We start from the raw sequence: 20,018 nt of genomic DNA, 5'->3' as shown, positions 1-20,018 counted from the left end.
CTGAGTGATGCCCGCTGACAGTCGCACTCAGGCGGAAACGCTGTGCACCCCCCTTTCCAGGAGTGCTGTGACACACACAGACACACTCGGACACACACAGACACACACACACACACACACACACACAGACCCACAAAGGTGTAGCACTTTCTCACATACATGTATTAGCTTGTGCAAAGCTGCTGACAGATGTGTGTAGGCGCGTATATGACCATCACCCTGCTCACCTTCACACACTTACTGTAAATATGCTTCCATGCAGCTGCATCTGTCTACAGGAATGTGTATGTGATGGATAGAGGTGGGCCATCTAAGTAATCACAGGGTACAGCGAGTTCGATAATGATCCGAGCAGTCTGTTTTTTGGCCTATGAGCTTGATGACAAATGAATTTGTAAAAGCAGACATGGTTAAAGTGAGGAGACAATACACAAAAGGTAATACATTTGGAAGTTAAGAATTGCTCGCTATAGATGCAAAATGGTTTGCACAGAAATACTTGAGTCCATGCATACTTCTCATGTTTTTTCTGCAGATATGGCATCAAAGTTGCAGAGTAGTCATTTGACATACTGCAAATGTAATCTACATAATTTTGCAATTTATATGATCAAATTAGACAATTGCAGATGAATGCACTGAAGTATCCTGTTGACACCACAGTGAAATCTTGAACTCAACCTCTTAAATTGAGCATTGCCAATGCAGTCCCTTCTAAAAGGTTAATTCCCCTCTCAGAACCACCACTGGTTTCCCTCTATCATGCCTAGAGTGTGTTGGCAGTCACGGCAGGAAACGGGGGAGGAGGGAGGGAAAGCAGCTTGTGGTGCTGTGAGTTTTTAAGTCACAGTCTGAGAGCATTCTATTGAGGTGGCATTTGTAAGTAAGAAATACACATTTTATGTAACTCTGCTACTAGAATCAAATGATTGACATGCTTAAGTTTTAAAACTTTAAAAACTGAAATACTGATGTGACCCCTGACTACAGTAGATAGAAGCACACCTTTCTGATCAACCAATTAATCTATGAAGTATATGTTTTTGATAACCAACAAGTAAAACCTGCAGTTTCATAATGTTCTGTATTTTGTTACATAATGCATCAGAATCTTACATTGAATTTAGCTGCGGTGACATGATGGCGTTGTCGTTGTCTCCTAACTTGCCATTCACCAATCAATACCTCTCGCAATCTGTTTCATTACCAAACTGATGCCAAGACGATGCCTCAGACAACAGTCTGAGGCATCGTCCGTTTTCCCGCCCTAACCCAACCGATCCACACCCAGGCTCCCATCCTGACTGCCGAGGAGAAGATACGAATTAGGTCACAGCATCTCACTCTTCTAATTAGATGCTGTGAGTGTATGTATGTCGGTGTGTGTGTCTGCATATGCGTCTGCACGCTGGATGCTCTTAATCCGTAGGTGGCCTCTATGGTAATAGGGAGTCCTGGGATAGCGCGCTAACCCGCATTTTTGTTACTCTCTACATGTTATAATATTGTGTCTGACCTCAAGACTTGAAATGACAATGAGGAGAGTAGTCGGTGATGAGGATACTGAGGCAAAATGTACCCCGGGGGTGAAAGAACAGGTCAGATTCAACTATAAAAGATGCATGTGACGCATTAAAATTCCCAGAGAACCATCTCCAGTTGAGAGGGAGCTTTGACCTTTACACGCCCTGCGATGCAAGCTGGTTAATAAGATTCAGTTCAACCCATCACTGACATGTAACTCTAACTTGTCTGTGGAGGTAAAAGGTATTTCATGTAAAAGAACTCTTCACCTTGCTCTTCTGAGCCTTATAGATTTGTACCATCCTCTTTCTGAGATGTATCTACGTAGGGGGTGAAGAACTACATATACCTAACTCTGCAGTTTTAATTTGGACATGTGTTTTTTGTTTATCCCACGATGTGTGTGCGTGCGTTAACATGACCAAGACATTGACATATTCATAAAAAACCTGCGTGAGTCATTTTCAATTCTTATATATCCAGAAATGTAGTGCGCATCAGCTCAGCAGGGTGTGTGCAAAGGCCAATGGGGGTAAACAATCGGCATGCACTTGGAGGAGAGGTTGAGAATGAAGGATCATAGCGATTTTTTTCGTGTGTGTGTATGTGCAGGCATGCGAGTGTGAGCCAGTGTGTGTGCGTGGGAGAGGGAGTAAAAGAAAGGAAGAGTAGCGCTGGGCTAGTCTTAATTAAGTTTTCAGGAGGCTCTTAAAAGGTCAGGGCACGCCTCCACTGCACCCCCTCACCACCGCCACCACGCTCCGCCAAAATCCCCCCCTCCCCCTCCACATATTCCCTCCGTTCCTTCTCTCCCTCCCTCACCTCCCCGTTGCGATCTATCCAGTCATCAGCCCCCCATCTGTGCACATTAGCCATTCATGAACACACTCATTAGGGTGGGAGTTTGAAGCGATTGTGTTCACTAGTCTGCGGCTGGAGCGTGGCGATTAATATTTCAGCATCTCCCGTCGAGGAGCTGAGAGCAAGTTTGGCCCTCTTAGGCTAGAAAGAAAGAGAGGGAGAGACAGAGAGAGAGAGAGAGAGAGAGAGAGCGAGAGAGTGAGAGAGAGAGAGAGAGAGAGTGCTTCACCCATCTCCTTTCTCCCCCACCACCCCAACAAACCTTCGATCTCCTCCCCCTTCCTTTCTCAAACAGTCTCTGCAACTTGCAGTACGTTGCCCCCCTATTTCCATTTATTGCACACACACACACACACACACACACACACACACACACACACACACACACACACACACACACACACACACACACACACAAAGACCCTAACTCAAACTGACTTAATTGGGCTCTTTTTGTTTCAGGAAACGGAGAGAGGAGGGGGAAGGAAGGAGGGTGGGAGGCAGGAGGGGTAAATCCTTCTTTTCTTGTCCCCCTCATCTCCTCTTTCCTCTCAGTTGGACAGGACTGTCTTTTTCTAGTTATGCTTCATTTTCTCTCATGAGCTCACATAAAATGGTTCAAGCTCGGGTCGGGGGGGGAGAGGGTGAGGTGGTGGTGTTATTTACCGTACATCGGAGTTTATTCAGACCAAATCGATGCCCACACTCATTCATATTGTACGCTGGTACTTACAAGTATCAGAATATGAGGCAACAAGGAGCATCATGGGTTGTCAGACAGTCAATACTTGAAGTTCTACTCCTGAATGCAGAACTCACTTTGACCCTAAAGAAGTCTCCTTTTATTTCACAATAATCTTGCTTCAGACTTAAATGCTGGTTCTGTGATAGATTTATTCTCATCCATGTTGTTGTCACATCATTAATGAAATACACTTTACAGGAATTCTGACTGCAGTATAAATTATCCCCAAATAGCTTTTTTGAGTGAAACTTTTGACAGTCATATTTGTTTATTCCAAGTTTGAAAGGTCGTTCTTCAGTCACACGATCAATAAAACTCTTTTTTTTTCTTGATGTCATCCTTATTCCTGAGGTCAATTTTGTCCAAAAAACATTGAAATGCATTCAGGATTTAATCACATTAATATCACTTCTAATCGCAAAGACATTTGTAGGCGAAGAGGAGGCACATGTGATGTGTTTGCAGAAGCTTGATAAGTTGTCAGTTTTACTTTCGTGTTTTCAACAGCTCCATTAACAGTTTTCGTTTATAGCCATCATTCACAATCAAATCACGACGAAACTGAAAGATACGTCACTGGCAACACTGTAGTGTGTGGTTGGCTACACGGGAACACAAAATAAAAGATCCCATAGTGTCTGAGGTGGTGAGTGGTGCGTTACCCTGCTAATATCTGATGTATTTTCTATTCATGCATCTACAATGTCAATTTGCCACTTTAATCTCAGAGACTGAGATTTTTCTAATTTAAACCTTGAAGCTCTTTCAAATACAAAAAATCTCCCAGATTATAATTAATATTTATTATCAATTCTTACTATGACCCTAAATTTACCATTTGCAGCGCAAACTTTAATAAAACAATCTGAAAACGCACATTTTTTGAAAATGTATTTATATTTATATTTTTTGGTGTTCTTAACACTCGACATGAGAGAAAAGTGTGATTCAAACTGCTGAAACCACTCGCAGTGTGTTCTAAAATAACCTTAAAAATAGAGAGGAATGGTTGCAGTTGTGTGCTTTGTCGTGCGGTTGCATTGTATACGGAAAAGGCGTATGAACAATGTGCTGAATGTGTGTTTAGCTGTACGGTGCAATTCTATGGTTTGAGGAATAGTGGCTGTAACTCAAGGTCAAGGTTGGTTAGGAGGAGGCACATGGTGCTGCTTTCATGCAGCCTTAACTACCAAAGAGAGTACCACTCGTTCAGGCGGGCCTCCACATTCAAGACCCTGTTCTTTGTTCCCCATCATCTTTTTGTGCTTCACCCACCTCTGCCCTTTTTACCCCTCCCCCCGTCAGATACACTCGACACCCCCCCCCCCCTGCTTTTCATTCCAAGCATGCCATTCTCCATCTTCTCCGTAAAGGTGTGCGAATAAGTGGGAGTCTATGGGCTGTGCGTGAGTAAGTGGGAGTCTGCAGGCTGAAGTGTTGCGTGTGGGTCGGCATTCATGGGAAGCAGTGGTTGGTGCGGCGCACACTGATGGCTAATGAAGTTCCTTCTGCACCTCATAGCCCTATTAAACCGCTGCCCCCTACCTCTACCCACTTCACCCCCCACCTCTTGCCTTGTGTCTCCCCGAGGGAGAGAGTTGGCAGGGAGCAAGCCGGCTGCTATGGCAACAACAAGGAACCCTCCCTCTCCCACAGGTCTCCTTAGCAACTGGTAGCTTGGCATTGCGGTAATGAGTGTGCCCGGTGTGCCAGGCTTTGTGTCATGTTGGCATGTGTGTGCAATGTACGTGTGTGACGGAGTGACTGACTGTGTGCGTGTGCATGTATGTGTGTGTGTGTGTGTGTTTGTGTGTGAGTGTGCGTGTGTCTGAGCATGTGTGTGTGTGTGGTTGTTTGGTACAGTTTGCCAATTTAGGTGAGAGTAAAAATGTGTGATGACAAAGAGATGTGGAGCCACTACATGGTGCTGGTTCAAAAAGATTGTGAAGCTTATTTTATTAAAATTTAACCAAAACTGGCACTTGACTGACTCCACTTATCTCTTCTCTGTCTCTGCGTGTGTGTGTGTGTGTGTGTCTGCATGTGTGTGTGTGCGTGCGTGTACACTGTGCAGATGCGTGCCTGTGTTTCTGTGTATTTGTGCGTCATTTTCTTCTTTCCTATGATTGCGGTCATTCTTCTCTATACTGTGAAAGTGAAGCAATTAAAGGGACGATCCAATAAATTTTGCATGGCTGCCTATAAGTTTCCTGCTCTGCTGAAATTAAATTAAACGCTGAGAATGATGTTTATTAAAGTGTGATCAGAGGTGTGCACTGACCTTTAGAATGTGGGAAATGAGATTCTCATTGTTATGAATGAGATTATGTGGAGGCTGATTGTGGAAAAAAAAGTCTGATGCCATTGTTGGCCGACAGTTTTTTTTTTTTGTATATGGAGGAGGGAAGTTTCAGTATAATCAAATCCACACTGTGCCTGTTGGCTATTAAACAGACTGAACCACAAATATAGACACACAGACACTTACATAAATGTAGATTGACTTGTGCACGCTTGCACGCACGCATATGATGCAGATCTTGTAAAAAGAGCTGTAAAAGCCTCTCCAGAAACGTGTTAGTCTTTAACAAAAGCATGGCAAGCCCAGTGGAAAATGTTAGTTTGCTCCCAAGTCGAGGTGTGAAGTGCGAGCAGGCGGCCGGCCCCACAGGTGGCCCAGCCCAAACACCTGTTGTGTGAATCCTCAGTGGGAGGGCGCAAGGTCTGCCTCCCTTGCAGGTCCCAGTGGAAAAACCACACCCATGCTATTCTATGGCACGTGCTCCTTCACGTGCTCCACACCCACTCTGAGGCTCCCCCGTTTTGTGTGTGGGCGTCAGACATGGTGCCCAGATTGTGTCCCCTTTGCGCCCACCGGAAACACTCAGCTGTCCCTGGCATCGGGCAAGCGGATTTTCCGATCCCCTGTCCGGGTCTCAGATGCTCTACTAATCTGTCCGCATCTATTTATACCCAGCAAAGCTGCGGCAGCCCTTCTCTATCCCACACCCTGCCACCCCGATGCCAACCCTTCCCTTGGCGCCAGGGTGGGCACGGCTGATGACTCGCCAGCGATTGGATGCAATTAGTGCACAGTCAGGCAGGAATCCCCTACCAACTCCATTACACCCTTCTCCACAGCCACTTCCTGATCTGAGGCTACCAGACACTACCACACACTTGCTTTCCATTTTAAGCCTTTTTATAAATGGCACTCCTGCAGTGTTGTGGAATAATAGGGTCGAATACCGAGCACCTTTCACAGTGCTTGAATCACTCTCCTGTGCAAACTCAGTCTTTTCAAGTACAGTGGCTGCCGAGGGAATGCGCATTTGAATTGTACCTGTTCAGATTTGGCGTTGAGAATAAGTGAAAGTTCGGTATGTAATAGGACAGCTATTGGTGAAAAGTCCTTGATTTACTGTGACTCACTTTTGCTTTTTCCTGTAATGATTCGAGAAGAAATGGGAGCCTGAAGTGTTTGACTCTTTCCTGTAAATCGTATCGATTCAAGAAATTAAAAATGCTGCCAATCCTTTGAGACTCCACACTGATACACTGAGATATGCATTTTGTAATCCCAGATTTATTTCTTCCCCAACAAGGGCTGCAATGTGCCTCGCATGCCAATGCAGTCGTGACCAGTGCTGTGGAGGCGATGATGGCATGTGGCAGAGAAGTAACTGTTTCTCACCTCCTAATAAAAGAGACTCCTTTTTAATCTTTTCAATTTGATTGCATTCCAAAAACAGGCCTGTCTGCCCATCTGTCTCTCTTAAAGAAGCCTCCTAAAGGGATTTTAATCATCTGACTCTGGGCTTCTCAGGCAAATAGCTCCATCTCTCTCTCTCTCTCTCTCTCTCTCTCTCTCTCTCTCTCTCTCTCTCTCTCTCTCTCTCTCTCTCTCTCTCTCTCTCTCTTTCTTTCTCTCCACACATACGCACACTATTTCCCTTTTTTTTCTTGTACTCACTGTCATAGTCTCACTTGTCTTCTCTAACTCTCTGATACACCATATCGTCTCAGCTGCATTGTGCCATATCTGTGCAGCCATTAGGCCCTTCAGTCCCTCTTCAAGTCCCCCTCAGACACATAAAATTCCCCCAACCCTGTCCCTATTAATCCACATGGCTCTAAATTCTTTATTTCCCTTCAAAGGGACAACGCGAGCCGTGACATCAATCATGGAAAGCGAATATTTAGCCGGCGCTAATTTCCACCAATAGCCTGGAGACAGGCTTAGCTGACAAAACTCATTCCTGTGCTGAACAAAACTGCTTGTGTTGAAACCTCCCCTCCCCCTGATCCCTCCTGCCTTCTGCACAGGCAAAAACAGCATCACAATAAACACAGTTAGTGCTTCTGTTACTCCCCCTTGATTTAGGCTTATCAAATGAATGTGCACCATAGAGGGATACCCTTTGACAATACATAATGGCTCCATTCTGCATGAAATGGTTTGGTAATACCAGTCGAGTGTGGCAAACGGCTTTACTCGGTGCCACTACAAGAACAGCTGCTGTGTTCTTAGCTGGGCAAGCGCACCACGCTGCTTCACCCTTGAGGTTGTTTGAATCGGGTGAGTGGTTTCTTTTTGCTGGTTCCCAGACCCCTCTCGCAGTCCTTAGTTCGTCACTCAGTTCTGTTTGAATGAGTGCACATTTGCCACAAGATGGGTCGTTTAAACCGTTTGACCCGTTTCCTCGCCCCTCTGTGTGTGTGTGTGTGTGCGTGTGTGCACGTGAGCATGTGTGTTGGTGTGTAAGCGAGAAAACTCCTGAGTGGGCTCCGATGGAAGGGGGATGGGGCGAGTGCGGGGCATTTTGAGGGCACCCCTTTGTATGACGTGGAGGGGCCCCTTGTGGTGCGTCTGTATTCCAACCCTTTAACCAAAGGCCCCCACCAACTCTTGCTGTACCCACCATCACAGCTGCCCCCATGCCAATCATTTGGGTTATTCCAGATGAACCATTGGGCCCAACATAACATACCCTGCCCCCATATTTACCGCTAACGCCTGACTGACATCTTGGGAGAGGCAACAGAGGGATGCGTTGGGCACCAAGCCAGTGGGCACCGTCACTTAACCGAAAAGCCAGTGGCAGTTAGACATTGTAGTGTGAACAATGGATATACGACATATTGAGCACCAATATTGGCCCCCTAATGCAAGTGGATTGCATTGTTAGTCAGAACTTCATGTGTGCTAAACCTCAGCACTGATAGCCATTAAACTTTATTGATTCCAACACTAAATGAGACTCTCCAGTTCTTGAATCAAACCCTGTTAGCATTGAAGAAGGGAGGGAGCAAGATGAACCATTGATTGGTATCTTAAGTTTTCCAAGAGCTTGTGTCATATATATATATATATATATATATATATATATATATATATATATATATATATATATATATATATATATATATATATATATTTATATATAAAATTATATATATATATATATATATATATATATATATATATATATATATATATATATATATATATATATATATATCTGCATATCCACCTGTGTGTTGTGTTAACATGGCAGATTTGTTTAAAAGAGTGAACACCTTTAATCTGAGGACAAAGAGGGCTTGTGTCATTGTCTAAATATCTAAATTAGCTATTATGATTTTTAGGCCTTAATGAGAGTTGAATCCAGGCTAATTGTTTCCCTACATCCAATAGAAGCATGTTCACCTTAATTTCCTTTAATTGGTCTATAAACTCATACCCATATCCTCTTTTAGTTTATGTCCAAATTAACCCCTTTCAGCCTGATTGAGTTGTGTTTGTAGGCTGAGGATGAGGATAGATGTCCCTGATAACAAAACAAAGAGGTCATGCCACTACTTATGACTGTCTGTTCTTTTTAGTATTATGGGACGAGGCAGTACATCTCTCTGCATAAGCCCAGCCACTGGTTCATTCATTATTTAGAGCCCTTTCCACTAGGCCCATTGTATTAAAGAGGTATGATTTGAATAGGAAGCAGCTTCCCGGACCCAGGCGTGTGATGTGTGTGTTCCTCACTGTCATTGTATGTTTCTGTGGGCTTCATCCATCTGCCTCAGCAAGCCAGGGGGCTGAAAGCAAATTTCCATTTTATGAATATTTAATACATAATAAAGTTTTCAATTTTATTCTATGCAACCCGTAGAGGTAGAAATGTGGCAAAGCCAACCCTCAAGGACGGAGCACAGAGTAAAGGTTCAATGGCGGCATAAAAAATGCGGTCAACATCGGAGCACTGCCTCAAAAATCTAGTAAAATGCACTAACATCAGGAATAGTTTAACACTACATCATATAAGGGGTTTATAGTGTCCCTATTTCCCACATCGCAAACTTCCCTTATGCTGTATTACTATTGGATCATAGCATATCTGGGCTGCCCGCTGTGTTCGTGGTGACCTGGCATGGCTCTATGTGAGACACCCAGCTGGGAGTGCCCCTGAATCAACTTGGGATTAGCCCAGGATTGTCTGGGATTACTCGGGGATGGAGGGGGATTAGCAGTGACTGCTTGTTTCGGGGGCGTGAGGGCCATAGGCTGGCCAAATTGCCCCTGACTCAGACTCAGGGAACAGCAGGCGAACAGCACCACACCCACAGTGGAACCACCTGCAACCTGGGCTATTCTTAGATTGTAAAACACACAAACAGGATGACAGAGAAACACATGTGGTGGAAAACTACACGACAGGAAGCCAGCAGCAAGTGATGATGATGATGATGATGATGATGCCATTGCTGGCCACCGTCCGAAATCTCTCAAATCTCTCTAGCAGGTGGATTCATCAGATAAAGAGGGTTTGGGATGATGACAAATCCATCCAAGTTCAATGGGGCTGCTCTTCCCTCATACGGGATGAATTGCAATTTGACAGGTCACACAGAGCACAGAGTTGCATCATGAAGTGGTTCAGCTCTCTGAAAGATGCCCCATTTACAACCGGCCGTGGTGGAATGGCATGCAAGCTTACATATGTTTTACTTCAGGCATGCACAGGATTTGATGTGGATGATTTGGAGTGGTGAGATAGGTGGATGATCCAGCCGGGGTGAGATGGGGAGTTGGCGCGGCACGTAGAGAAGCCGTCAGAAGCAGAGAGCGGGCATCCCCCGCGGACCTGCACTGCTGAGATGAAAGACTGTTTAGTGTTGGAGCAGCAGCATCAAACAACCGCCTCCTCTTGCATCCTTTCTCCCATCCCCCACTCTCCCTCCATCCCTCACTCTCTAGACTCTAACCACAATATGATATAGTTCTGCCGTTGCACGTTTACCCGGTTGCCATGGTTACCCAATGCCAGAGGTGTCACAGCGAGATAACCCAAGGAGGCATTCACAGATCACCTGAATTCTGTTCGCCTCCCATTTATGTGCTCTCTGCCGCAATTTGATTTATTTGTTTCCCTGCCGTGCAATTCAGTGTGAATACAAATAATCCACAACATAATGGAGATGGTGGAAGTGTGAGTACCCCTCAATCTGAAACAATCTATTGTCCTAGTATATTCCTAAACCACAGGAGGTGCTTTTGATTTGATATTCTCCTGCATGAACGTCAAAATGCCTCACACACAACAAAGAGCAGAACAGCAACGACAGACTCTGTTGCACATCAGAAACCTGTGAGATAAATGATGGTAAAATGAGAATAAAAATAACCTATTGCCTATGAATTACTGAGTCAGTGATTGTACATGTCTGTGTTGATAGATTGGTAATTGGTGACCGATAATTGAAGGCACGGAGATTGAAAGGCGAAGTGGAAAATGACTGTTGTGTGCAAGAAGTGTGGGAAATAAGAAAAATACAAAATATCTAGCACTCCATGACAAAAACGAGAGGAATTGTGATAAAGACAGAACAAGGGAGGGAGAGGAAAATAGGCAGTGAAAGTAGATGTCGGAGGGTGGAATACATCCATTAGCCTTCCTTGCTCTCAGCTCAATCTTCCAATACAGTCTCCCATTCAAGCTACGAGAGCAAAAGAGACAGGGCTGGCGCTAAGCCAGACTGGCACCAACTTCAAACATACAGTACGCCCCAACCACAGCAGCTTACATCAGCCCAGCTGAAAGCAGAAGTAGAGGAGGACAGATGGATTGATGGAAATTAATGTGGGAGGATTGACGTACATAAGAAAAGTGTCTCAAGACTGAGTGTCAGATCATTTCAGGTTAGTTGAGGCTGACAGGGTCGTGCTTTGTGCCAACTGTAGCTGTCCTTCGAACATGTTTGGGGTTTTGAATGTGCTCTCAATTTTCAGAAATTTGTTGACACTGATTGGGTAGACTGTTGTACCTCTACTTCTGTCTGTTTTGTATCTAATAATAGTCATAGACGCAACATTATAATCTGGCACATTTTCTTTATGACTGAGCATGTATAGACTGAATGATTTATAGGTAGGTTTGTCTGCATTGTTGATTTTTACGTTTGGTGTAAAATTCTTATTTTCTTCTGGAACATTTTATATGAATGTTATGCAAATGTCTCAAGTGTTCACATTACAAAAGCATTTTGTGTACAATCTAGAGGTGATGTATGTAATCCAATTAAATTTGATCTCCCACTCACTGTGTGTCTCTCTCATCTCTCTGCAGAACTCCATCCGGCACAATCTATCCCTCCACACGCGCTTCATCAGGGTGCAGAATGAGGGAACAGGCAAGAGTTCTTGGTGGATGCTGAATCCAGACGGAGGGAAGATGGGCAAGTCCCCCCGTCGGCGAGCAGTCTCTATGGACAACAGCACCAAATACCTAAAAAGCAAAGGCCGCGTCAGAGGCAAGAGAGTTGGCCGTCCTGGGATAGGTGCAGGGCCTGTTGTGGTTGGGCTCCAGGGTTCCCCCGACCAAAGCAGCCCACCACGGAAAGGCCTCCCAGGAGCTGGAGGTGCATCTGGGACAGATGGAGAGTTTGACGCTTGGACAGACCTCCATTCCAGGGCTAGTTCATCAGCCTCCACACTTAGTGGTCGTCTGTCCCCCATCCTCGCAGAGGGAGAGCCAGAGGAACCGGAGGAGGGTGGCCTGTCCTGTTCCACCTCCCCCCACCTCTACCCTTCACCGACCAGTGCCCACTCTCCTTCTAGGGGAGCAGGGAATCTCTGTCCACCCCTTGAGCAGCTGCCTCAGCTGGCTAACCTGACTGGTGCTATCAGCCTGGATGAGCAGCTGATGGAGGATAGTTTTCATCACCATCACCCACCACAGCAGCAACACCAGCAGCAGCTTACAGCTGTTGGCAGACATAAGCACCAAACCCCTGTCTACCACTACAGCTCTGGAGTGAAGGTGCAGAGTCCTTATGGTGCAGGTGTCTATGGTGCAACTGGCATGGGAATGCTGCGCCATCACTCACCAATGCAGACCATTCAGGAGAACAAGCCAGCAAGTTTCTCTGGAACAATGCGGGCCTACTCTAGCACCAATGCGCTGCAGAGTCTGCTTACAGGCGGTCCTATTAGACAGCAATACTGTTCCAAGGACATGATGCTGGGACAGGAGAGGGAAAGCCATCCTATGATGGGGCAAGCTAGTAATGGAGTGGACTCCAACCATCACAGTCACCACCCTGGCCACCTTAATGGCCAGAGCCACAATGGACCTCATAGTCACAGCTCAGCTCACAGCCATAACAGAACTCACAGCCATACAAGTAGTCATAATCACAACAATGTCACCAACCATAACCACAACTCACCTCACAGCCTCGTTCACAACGGTCACAACCTCAGCCAGAGCCATAACCACACACCGCCCCGGGCTGTGGCCCTCATTCCACGCGGCAACAACAATCAGCTGCAGACCTACAACCACAAAGCTCCCTACCTGTACAGCCCCCCATCACATGCCCACCTCCCCGCCTCCACCACCCTCCCCCCAAACCCAGCAGGTATGCTTGGCATGCCCCTGGACTCCTGCCATGTGGCCACCGCCCCACACCCCCGTCACAACCATTACCCCGATCCACAACACCAAGGCATGACAAACGGACCATACCACCATGGCCAGGGGATGGGAAATGGTAGCATTGGTAGCAACTACCATGTCTATCACCAACCTCACCAACCTCACCCCCTCGAGAGACTACCCGCTGACCTGGACATTGACATGTTCCACGGTAGCTTGGACTGCGATGTGGAGTCCATCCTCCTCCATGACATTATGGACTCTGGGGAGGAGATGGACTTTAACTTTGACTGCTCCCTAGCCCAGGGGGTCGGCATCGGCATGGGTATGGGCATGGGTGTGACGATGGGCATGGGGATGGGAATGAGTGGTCTGACTGGACCACAGCAAACCCATAGCAACCAGAGCTGGGTGCCTGGCTGAAGTCTGGGACAACACATCTTCTGAACTAAAAGAACTACCCTACCCATGAAGCACTGTGCTCAACTGTGACATTCCTGACTTGGCACAGAGGCTTTAGGACCAACACTTCCGTCCTGCTTTGTTGTCTCTTCTGTCACCCATCCTCTTTTGAACCCCTACCCCCTGCCCCTTTGAGAGATCTAGTTCACGTCACATTAGGTTTTTTTTTTCGTATCAGCTATACTGTGATGACAATCTCTCAGCTGTGCTTGCCCATCATTGCTTCTCATCTACCATGAGAACCCAGCTCTCAATGCACTTTATTGCAAGTGGGTCACATCTCGCAGTGCAACGTGTCCACAGAGCAGCTCAGGCAGAGCTTGGCATGTTTTGTAAGATGGCAGCCATATTTAATGGCAGTAAATTAGGAAACCACAGGCTCCGTTGATAAAGTATCACGTCTTGGCATCATAGAATTAGAATCAGACTCCTTTTCTCATAAGCTGTCATTGTCTGTGTGGAACAGTCTTTTCTGTGATAAGAACCATGAGGACTATTCTTTATAACTCACAAATTTAAAATAGAATGAATACAATGTTGTTGAGTTTAATCCAGATTTGAAACTTGTTTGAACGCATACAGTATATTTAAATAGAGATCTGATCTTAAACCAGTTTACCATTTTAATGATGATGACATTCACATGCTCATCAGATCCAATTAATTATTATTATTATTATTTTTTTTACAGCTACATGCATTTAGTCCTTGGTACTTTGACTTTTCTTTTAGATGTAACGGTTTGTCAGAGCCCTTTTCCCCTTCGGTTAGAGAATATTGTCAATACACTATTAAATGGATTTCATCATTATGGGCTAGCATGCAATTTGGAGGATTAAAATGTTGTATCACCTTATCTCACCTGGGCTTCTCGTGCCAGTTCCCCCTTTCTCTGCCTGCCAGTGGAGACAAAGTGACCATTCCTCACACAAGCCATTAACGGGGCTTGATTGAAATTCAGCATCTTGCTTTTAATCTCCAAAGTGATGCGGCAGCGATGCGTCATTATTGAGAATCTAACACGTTGTCCTCCCATCTCTCACCCCGGCCGTCGGGGCGGCCGCTCGTCTCTCTGACTTAATCTGCCAAGAAAGCAAGACAAAACTGTGATTAACGCCAAGTCACTCTGCCTGCTGTCCTGCTCTGAGAAGGGCCAATGTCACTGTCCGCTTGCCTGCTCACAGAGGGTACAAAAAGGAAAAAATGGAGACAAGGATAGAACAAAAGTCTGTTGTTGCAGTGGGATAAATCATCAGCCTCAGTTTCCGTACTCTTTGGGTGTGTGTGTGTGTCTGAAAACAGGTAGTGTATTCGTATTGTAAATCATACCCAACGTCTGTATTTTGTATTCCCCTGTTTTCATGTTTTCAGTGCTCATACCGTGAGCTTCAAACAGGTGCAATGGGAGATAATTAAGAAGAAAGCAATCAGCTGATCCGAAGGGCATAAGTCTATGTTAAACAGGGGTGTAATGACCCACAGCCATCCACATCCACTTTTTTGTGTGTTTATTCTGTCTTGTAATTGTTATTGTATTGTTGAAATTCTAAGGACCAACGAGGACAGCGCTGAAATATCCATATTGTAAGGACGGCATTCAGTGGTGAAATGATGTTGGTCGTGCAGTATGACCTTCCTATGTTCCAATCCCGTGCACCCCTCTCACACATGCTCTCCTCAATTGTCTCTGTGTTTGTGAGTGCGGGATTCTGAAGCTTGTTTCTCACTGGCCTTGAGAGAGGAAAAAATAGACACCTATTCTCCAGTTCCCTTAAGGAGACTCCTTGCGCTTGGTCTGCACCAAGTATGGCACACAAAGGAAAAGATGGGGCCGGGGGGGGCGGGGGGTAACAGTAGGGTGGGCGTTGTTTTTACAGCCAAAGGTCAAACACAGCACAGACTATCAGACCCATTATTGGAGTAAATACCTTTATTTCAGGGCTTTTAGTCGCGCTGGTTCCAGATAATCTCCGTGAGGAAAATGCGTGGATTTTTTTTAACAAATGGGCCTCACAAAGCAGTTATGTTATAAAACATTTAGCAATGCCCTGCTATTGGAAAGCTATATATGATGTCTAATTTTCCTATATTTATTTATGAAAGAGATTGTTCTTTGTCACTCCTAAATGTGGTAGTTGTTTGAGTCAACTCCTATCCCTTTCTTTTCTCTGTTTTCTAAGATGTCACTCTACCGTTGCCCCTTTTACTGACTTTTATTTTGTACAAAATCTATATATTAAGAATATTGTATAATAGTTTTTGAAATCTCGAAATAATATCAGTTTTGTTGTCTATTTCTTTTTTTAAGAGAATGTATCTCATCATCTGGTGACTGTTAAATAAATGAAATCAAAAGAAAGTCTTTTGTCTTTGCAATTTTGTAAGTCTGACCATGAAGAGGGATATGATTTTGTTCACGGTAAAAAAAAAAACCTTTTCGACAATTCACACTTTTAGGTGGATTCGCCTCCTTGTGCTTGTCAACTCTCATGTGCTTGTGTAGTACAAGTAGCTGCAGTTACTAGTTAATTTATTTAGTAGTTTGCCATTTTTAAAACATAACTCCTTATGCACACGCAGACAAGCCCTCTTCACTATCGTTTACAGGACATTGTGTGTGTGTGTGTGTGTGTGTGTGTGTGTGCACGCATGTGTGCATGCGCACATGCGTGTGTCATGAAGCGCTATAGGTTGGCCACAGCTGTTCGTGTCCCATTGGAGGTGTTTTCACAGGAGGAGGATTCAGCACTGTCGCGCCATACTGCCAGGCCTCAGGGGAGCCCACGCCTCTACACACATGCACATATATTTGAAAGTGTCACAAATTTACACAAAGAAACACAGCGCAGTTATGAAACCATATGCATCAACACGCGCACTCACATAGACATTTCTCATTTAGATGTGCAGTTTTAATTGACTCCACTTGGCTAAACCTCTCTACAGGGAAATGAGTGAGAAGTAGAGGGAAAGTGAACAATATAAGTGTGGAGGGAGGAAGCCAGGAGGCATATTTAAAGCTAAAGATGCCTGACACAAAAACATGTTTAGCAGTTGGATAAGCGCAAACTTGCTCCAGTAACTTTATTTGAAGATATTTTAGAATTTCGCAATTCGACCAAGCGGTGTGATTGAGTGTAACTGCGACTGAGAGCTTGGCACACAACCAAAGTCTCACTCTTCCCTGCCCATCTCATGAGGAGGCAAGAAGGCAGTTCTGTCCAGGTGCCGTGCCTCGGGGAGGTTCTGCTCTTCTGTTCCTCGTTATCAGAGAGAGAGAGAAGCTGTGTTTGTGTCATTATTCATCCACTCAAGCATCTTAAAGCAGGTCTTTCCTTTCTTGGCCAAGTGATATTGTTGTAGAGCCCACCCTTGGAGCTAAAGGCTGACTGGGGACACGAGGGGTTTGATATAATGTGTAATGTAGGCGGTGTAATCAGGCTGCACATTTCCTTTACTGTACATGTTGTGGTGTTGGGCTGCAAAGGGGTGGTGTGGCTATCATTGTCACCTCACAGGGGCCAGGGTTTGCACATTTTCTTTCTGTGGCAGCGTGGGTTCCCTTCGGGTTCTCCGGCTTCCTCGCACAGTCCAAAGACATGCATCTCAGGTTAATTGGACTCTTTATTGCCCATATGTGAGAGTGAGTGGTGGTCTGTCTCTATGACAACCTGTCCAGAGTGTTTCCTGCCTTCGACCAATGTCAGCTGGGATCGGCTCCAGCACCCCCCGACCCTGAATAGGATAAGCGATTTGGATATCGGAATGATGTGGTTCTGTTCTCTATATGGTGAAAGCGCTCAGAGAGAACACAATAAGTCCACCAGATCACAGTTGCTGCTGAATTCGAGGATTACGTGTTGTGTTTTCAAAGCCAGCGCCAACAAGTTGGAGGAGCATCATGAACTACTCCAGAATTAACTCATGAACATGAACAATTGAAGACCACTGAGATTTAAAAATAATTAAAATGTGGCGTTGTGCCTGTATCTGCTGGTAAACTAAGGCCAAGAGCAGTGTCCTCTGTCTTCCTAAGATTATACCTAAATTCATCATTTGTCCTGAATCTTAAGTACTGTAAAAGCACTTAAGAGACGTTCAATGGACCGAGGGCTTTCTTAACGAGGAGATGATCCATCGAGGGTTCAACTAGAATAAAAAGCATGTCACTTTTCTCTCAAGAGATATTACTGCAGCCATTGTTTCAGCAAATAGACAAAAACAACAAATTAGAGATGATCATTTAGACATTATTATATGTGTATATTTTCTCCCAATTTGAAAAAAAGGTAAATCATTATATTACATTGTGTGATTGTAGTATGTTTTTCATTGCTTGCTCTTAAAAGCAGTGACAGCATCATGAATGTAGTCAGAGAAGAGGTGTTAAAATGACAAACAACCTCCTTGGGGTAGAGGCGAGGCACAGGCGCAGTGTTAGAAGAGGTTGTCAGAAAGGCCTCTGAGAATTTTCAGCTGAAAGCAGAGTTAAATGCTATGGGACTGGTGCACAGAGACACACACTGGTAAGACAACAGCATGTTAAATTTGGCCTCACGGAAGGATAAAAACCTTTCTATCCTCTATAAAGATGCATTTTTAGTATAATTTAATCCGGTTACTCAGACAAATCATGAAAGATTGCACAATTTAACTTTACGGCTATAAAACTACCCCACAGAGAGGTCTTTGCATCACCTCAGATGGTTTGAATTTTCCTCACATTGATGTAAACAAATCTTAACAGCGTCAGTAAACATTAATAACTTGGATTCAGTTGTCTAGTGTAAGAACCTGTATTAAAAGAGCTCTCAACCTTTTTGGAGTTTCAATCCTGCTTTTTTGGTTTTGGTAATGAAGATCTTTATTATTGAGCCGTCACAACATCTAGTTATCTAGCCTTCTCATAATATATGTTTTGGGATGTATCAGTGCATCAATCATGCACTCAACTATTTCCTGTCAGCTCTCACTAAAAGCAATTCAATAGCTTTCTAATAAGGCCAATTATTACGAAACAAGTCTAACTAGAACTCAAGAGTGTAGACCTCCGCCATGGCTTAATGCCATATCCTGCAATGTTAATTCAAAGGAAAAATAATTTGTGTTTCCACCCCGAGATTTGGATCCGCTCCAAATTCAAGTGGGTTCCTCCGTGGCCCATGCTATACCCTTCCACCAAGTCTCCTGAAAATTGGGCAAGCTGTTTTTCCATAATGCTGCTGACTGACAGATTAACAAATAAACTGAAAACATAACCTCCTTGGCGGAGGTAATAATGTGGTGCATATGTTTGATAACAATATTTTTCCCTAATGGAAAACAAACAAGATTTAATCTTTCGAAAACAAGCTCTTGTGACTCCCTAATTTGGATTTGATAGTGCAGTGAGATCTGTTTTAGCATGCTTTGTAGTTGCTCGAAGGCTTGTATAAGAAGTCTATCAACTGTAGTTTGGTTTCAGTCTAACTATGATACATACTGAGGCAACGCAGAAGTGCTGTAGAAAAATGAATTGTGGACACAACTCATGTGAGTCTTTGTGGCCAAGACAGCTGTAAATCTACATTGAACCAGAAGGCCAGACCCAGGCCTCCACCTTGCTGAAGTGTCCTTGAACATGACAATTAATTCTTATACATTTTAGGGCCCCTATCAGCTCTGCAGGGGTTTTTTGTGTGTAGAGGGGGGAGGGAGGGGGGGGGGGCTATTCACTGATTGATACACAAAAGATTGTCTCAAGAGGTGCTCAACAGTTACCCTCAGGCTGAGATAATTGTAGCACAATATCACCTGTAGGATTGGGTTGCACCAACTATACATAAATACATCACTAACTTTCTGTGTGATGTCCTTTCTAACTTCTGAGTAACAACTAGCCAGTTTTAAACTGGTGATATTAAAACTTAAATATCTTGGCGAATAAAGACTTTCGTAACTTGTACATCGGTTGTGAAGACATATCTGTAGTGCCATCCAATCAAAAGCAATTACAGGTATAAAACTTAACTGACAATCCTTTGTACATGTAGGTATGACTTTATCTGATAAAAACATGAAGAAATATGTGCATTGACAAAATCACTGTTCTTTAACAGTGAATTATTTTTCAAATTTGTCTCTTTCACTATTTGCCTTTACTCGTGAACTCTATTAATTGCTTTGCTTGAAGTTGATCTTTCACCAGTGATACTCTGTGTTTTCAGCTACTTTTGTGAATGTTTCCTTGTTACTGTATTATAGATCTATTTCAATTATACATTGACTTTTGTTTTACTCTTGTTTATAGACTCAACATCCATAAATTTGCTACTAATGCTGTTTTTACAGTTGCACAATTGCTGCCTCTAAAGACTCCAAAGCCCATCTTCTCTTTTATTGGAAATGTCTTTAGCTTGCTGCAGAAGACTGAGCGACGTTCCAACACACAAACAGTTAAACAGGCAAAAAAACCCTTGTCAATAATTATTTGTTTGAAAATAAATGTATCC

General features: G+C 44.2%; 1 protein-coding gene across 1 annotated transcript in view; it reads left to right on the top strand.

Annotated features, from left to right (window-relative positions):
- LOC137781820 (forkhead box protein O6-like) overlaps positions 1-15,351 on the top strand; it is a 29,141-nt gene extending 13,790 nt beyond the window's left edge. The window contains exon 2 of the mRNA XM_068570826.1: positions 11,755-15,351. Coding sequence (XP_068426927.1) covers positions 11,755-13,488 — 1,734 coding nt within the window. The 3' untranslated portion in view covers positions 13,489-15,351. The remainder of the gene's footprint in view (positions 1-11,754) is intronic.
- Positions 15,352-20,018: the final 4,667 nt, after the last annotated feature.

Source organism: Clinocottus analis, unplaced genomic scaffold (assembly GCF_023055335.1).
Source record: "Clinocottus analis isolate CAN_PGR_092001 unplaced genomic scaffold, fCliAna1.0.p SCAF_9, whole genome shotgun sequence".
Lineage (NCBI taxonomy): Eukaryota > Metazoa > Chordata > Actinopteri > Perciformes > Cottidae > Clinocottus > Clinocottus analis.
Note: the sequence above shows the minus strand (reverse complement) of the source record. Positions and strands in the feature narration are given on the sequence as shown.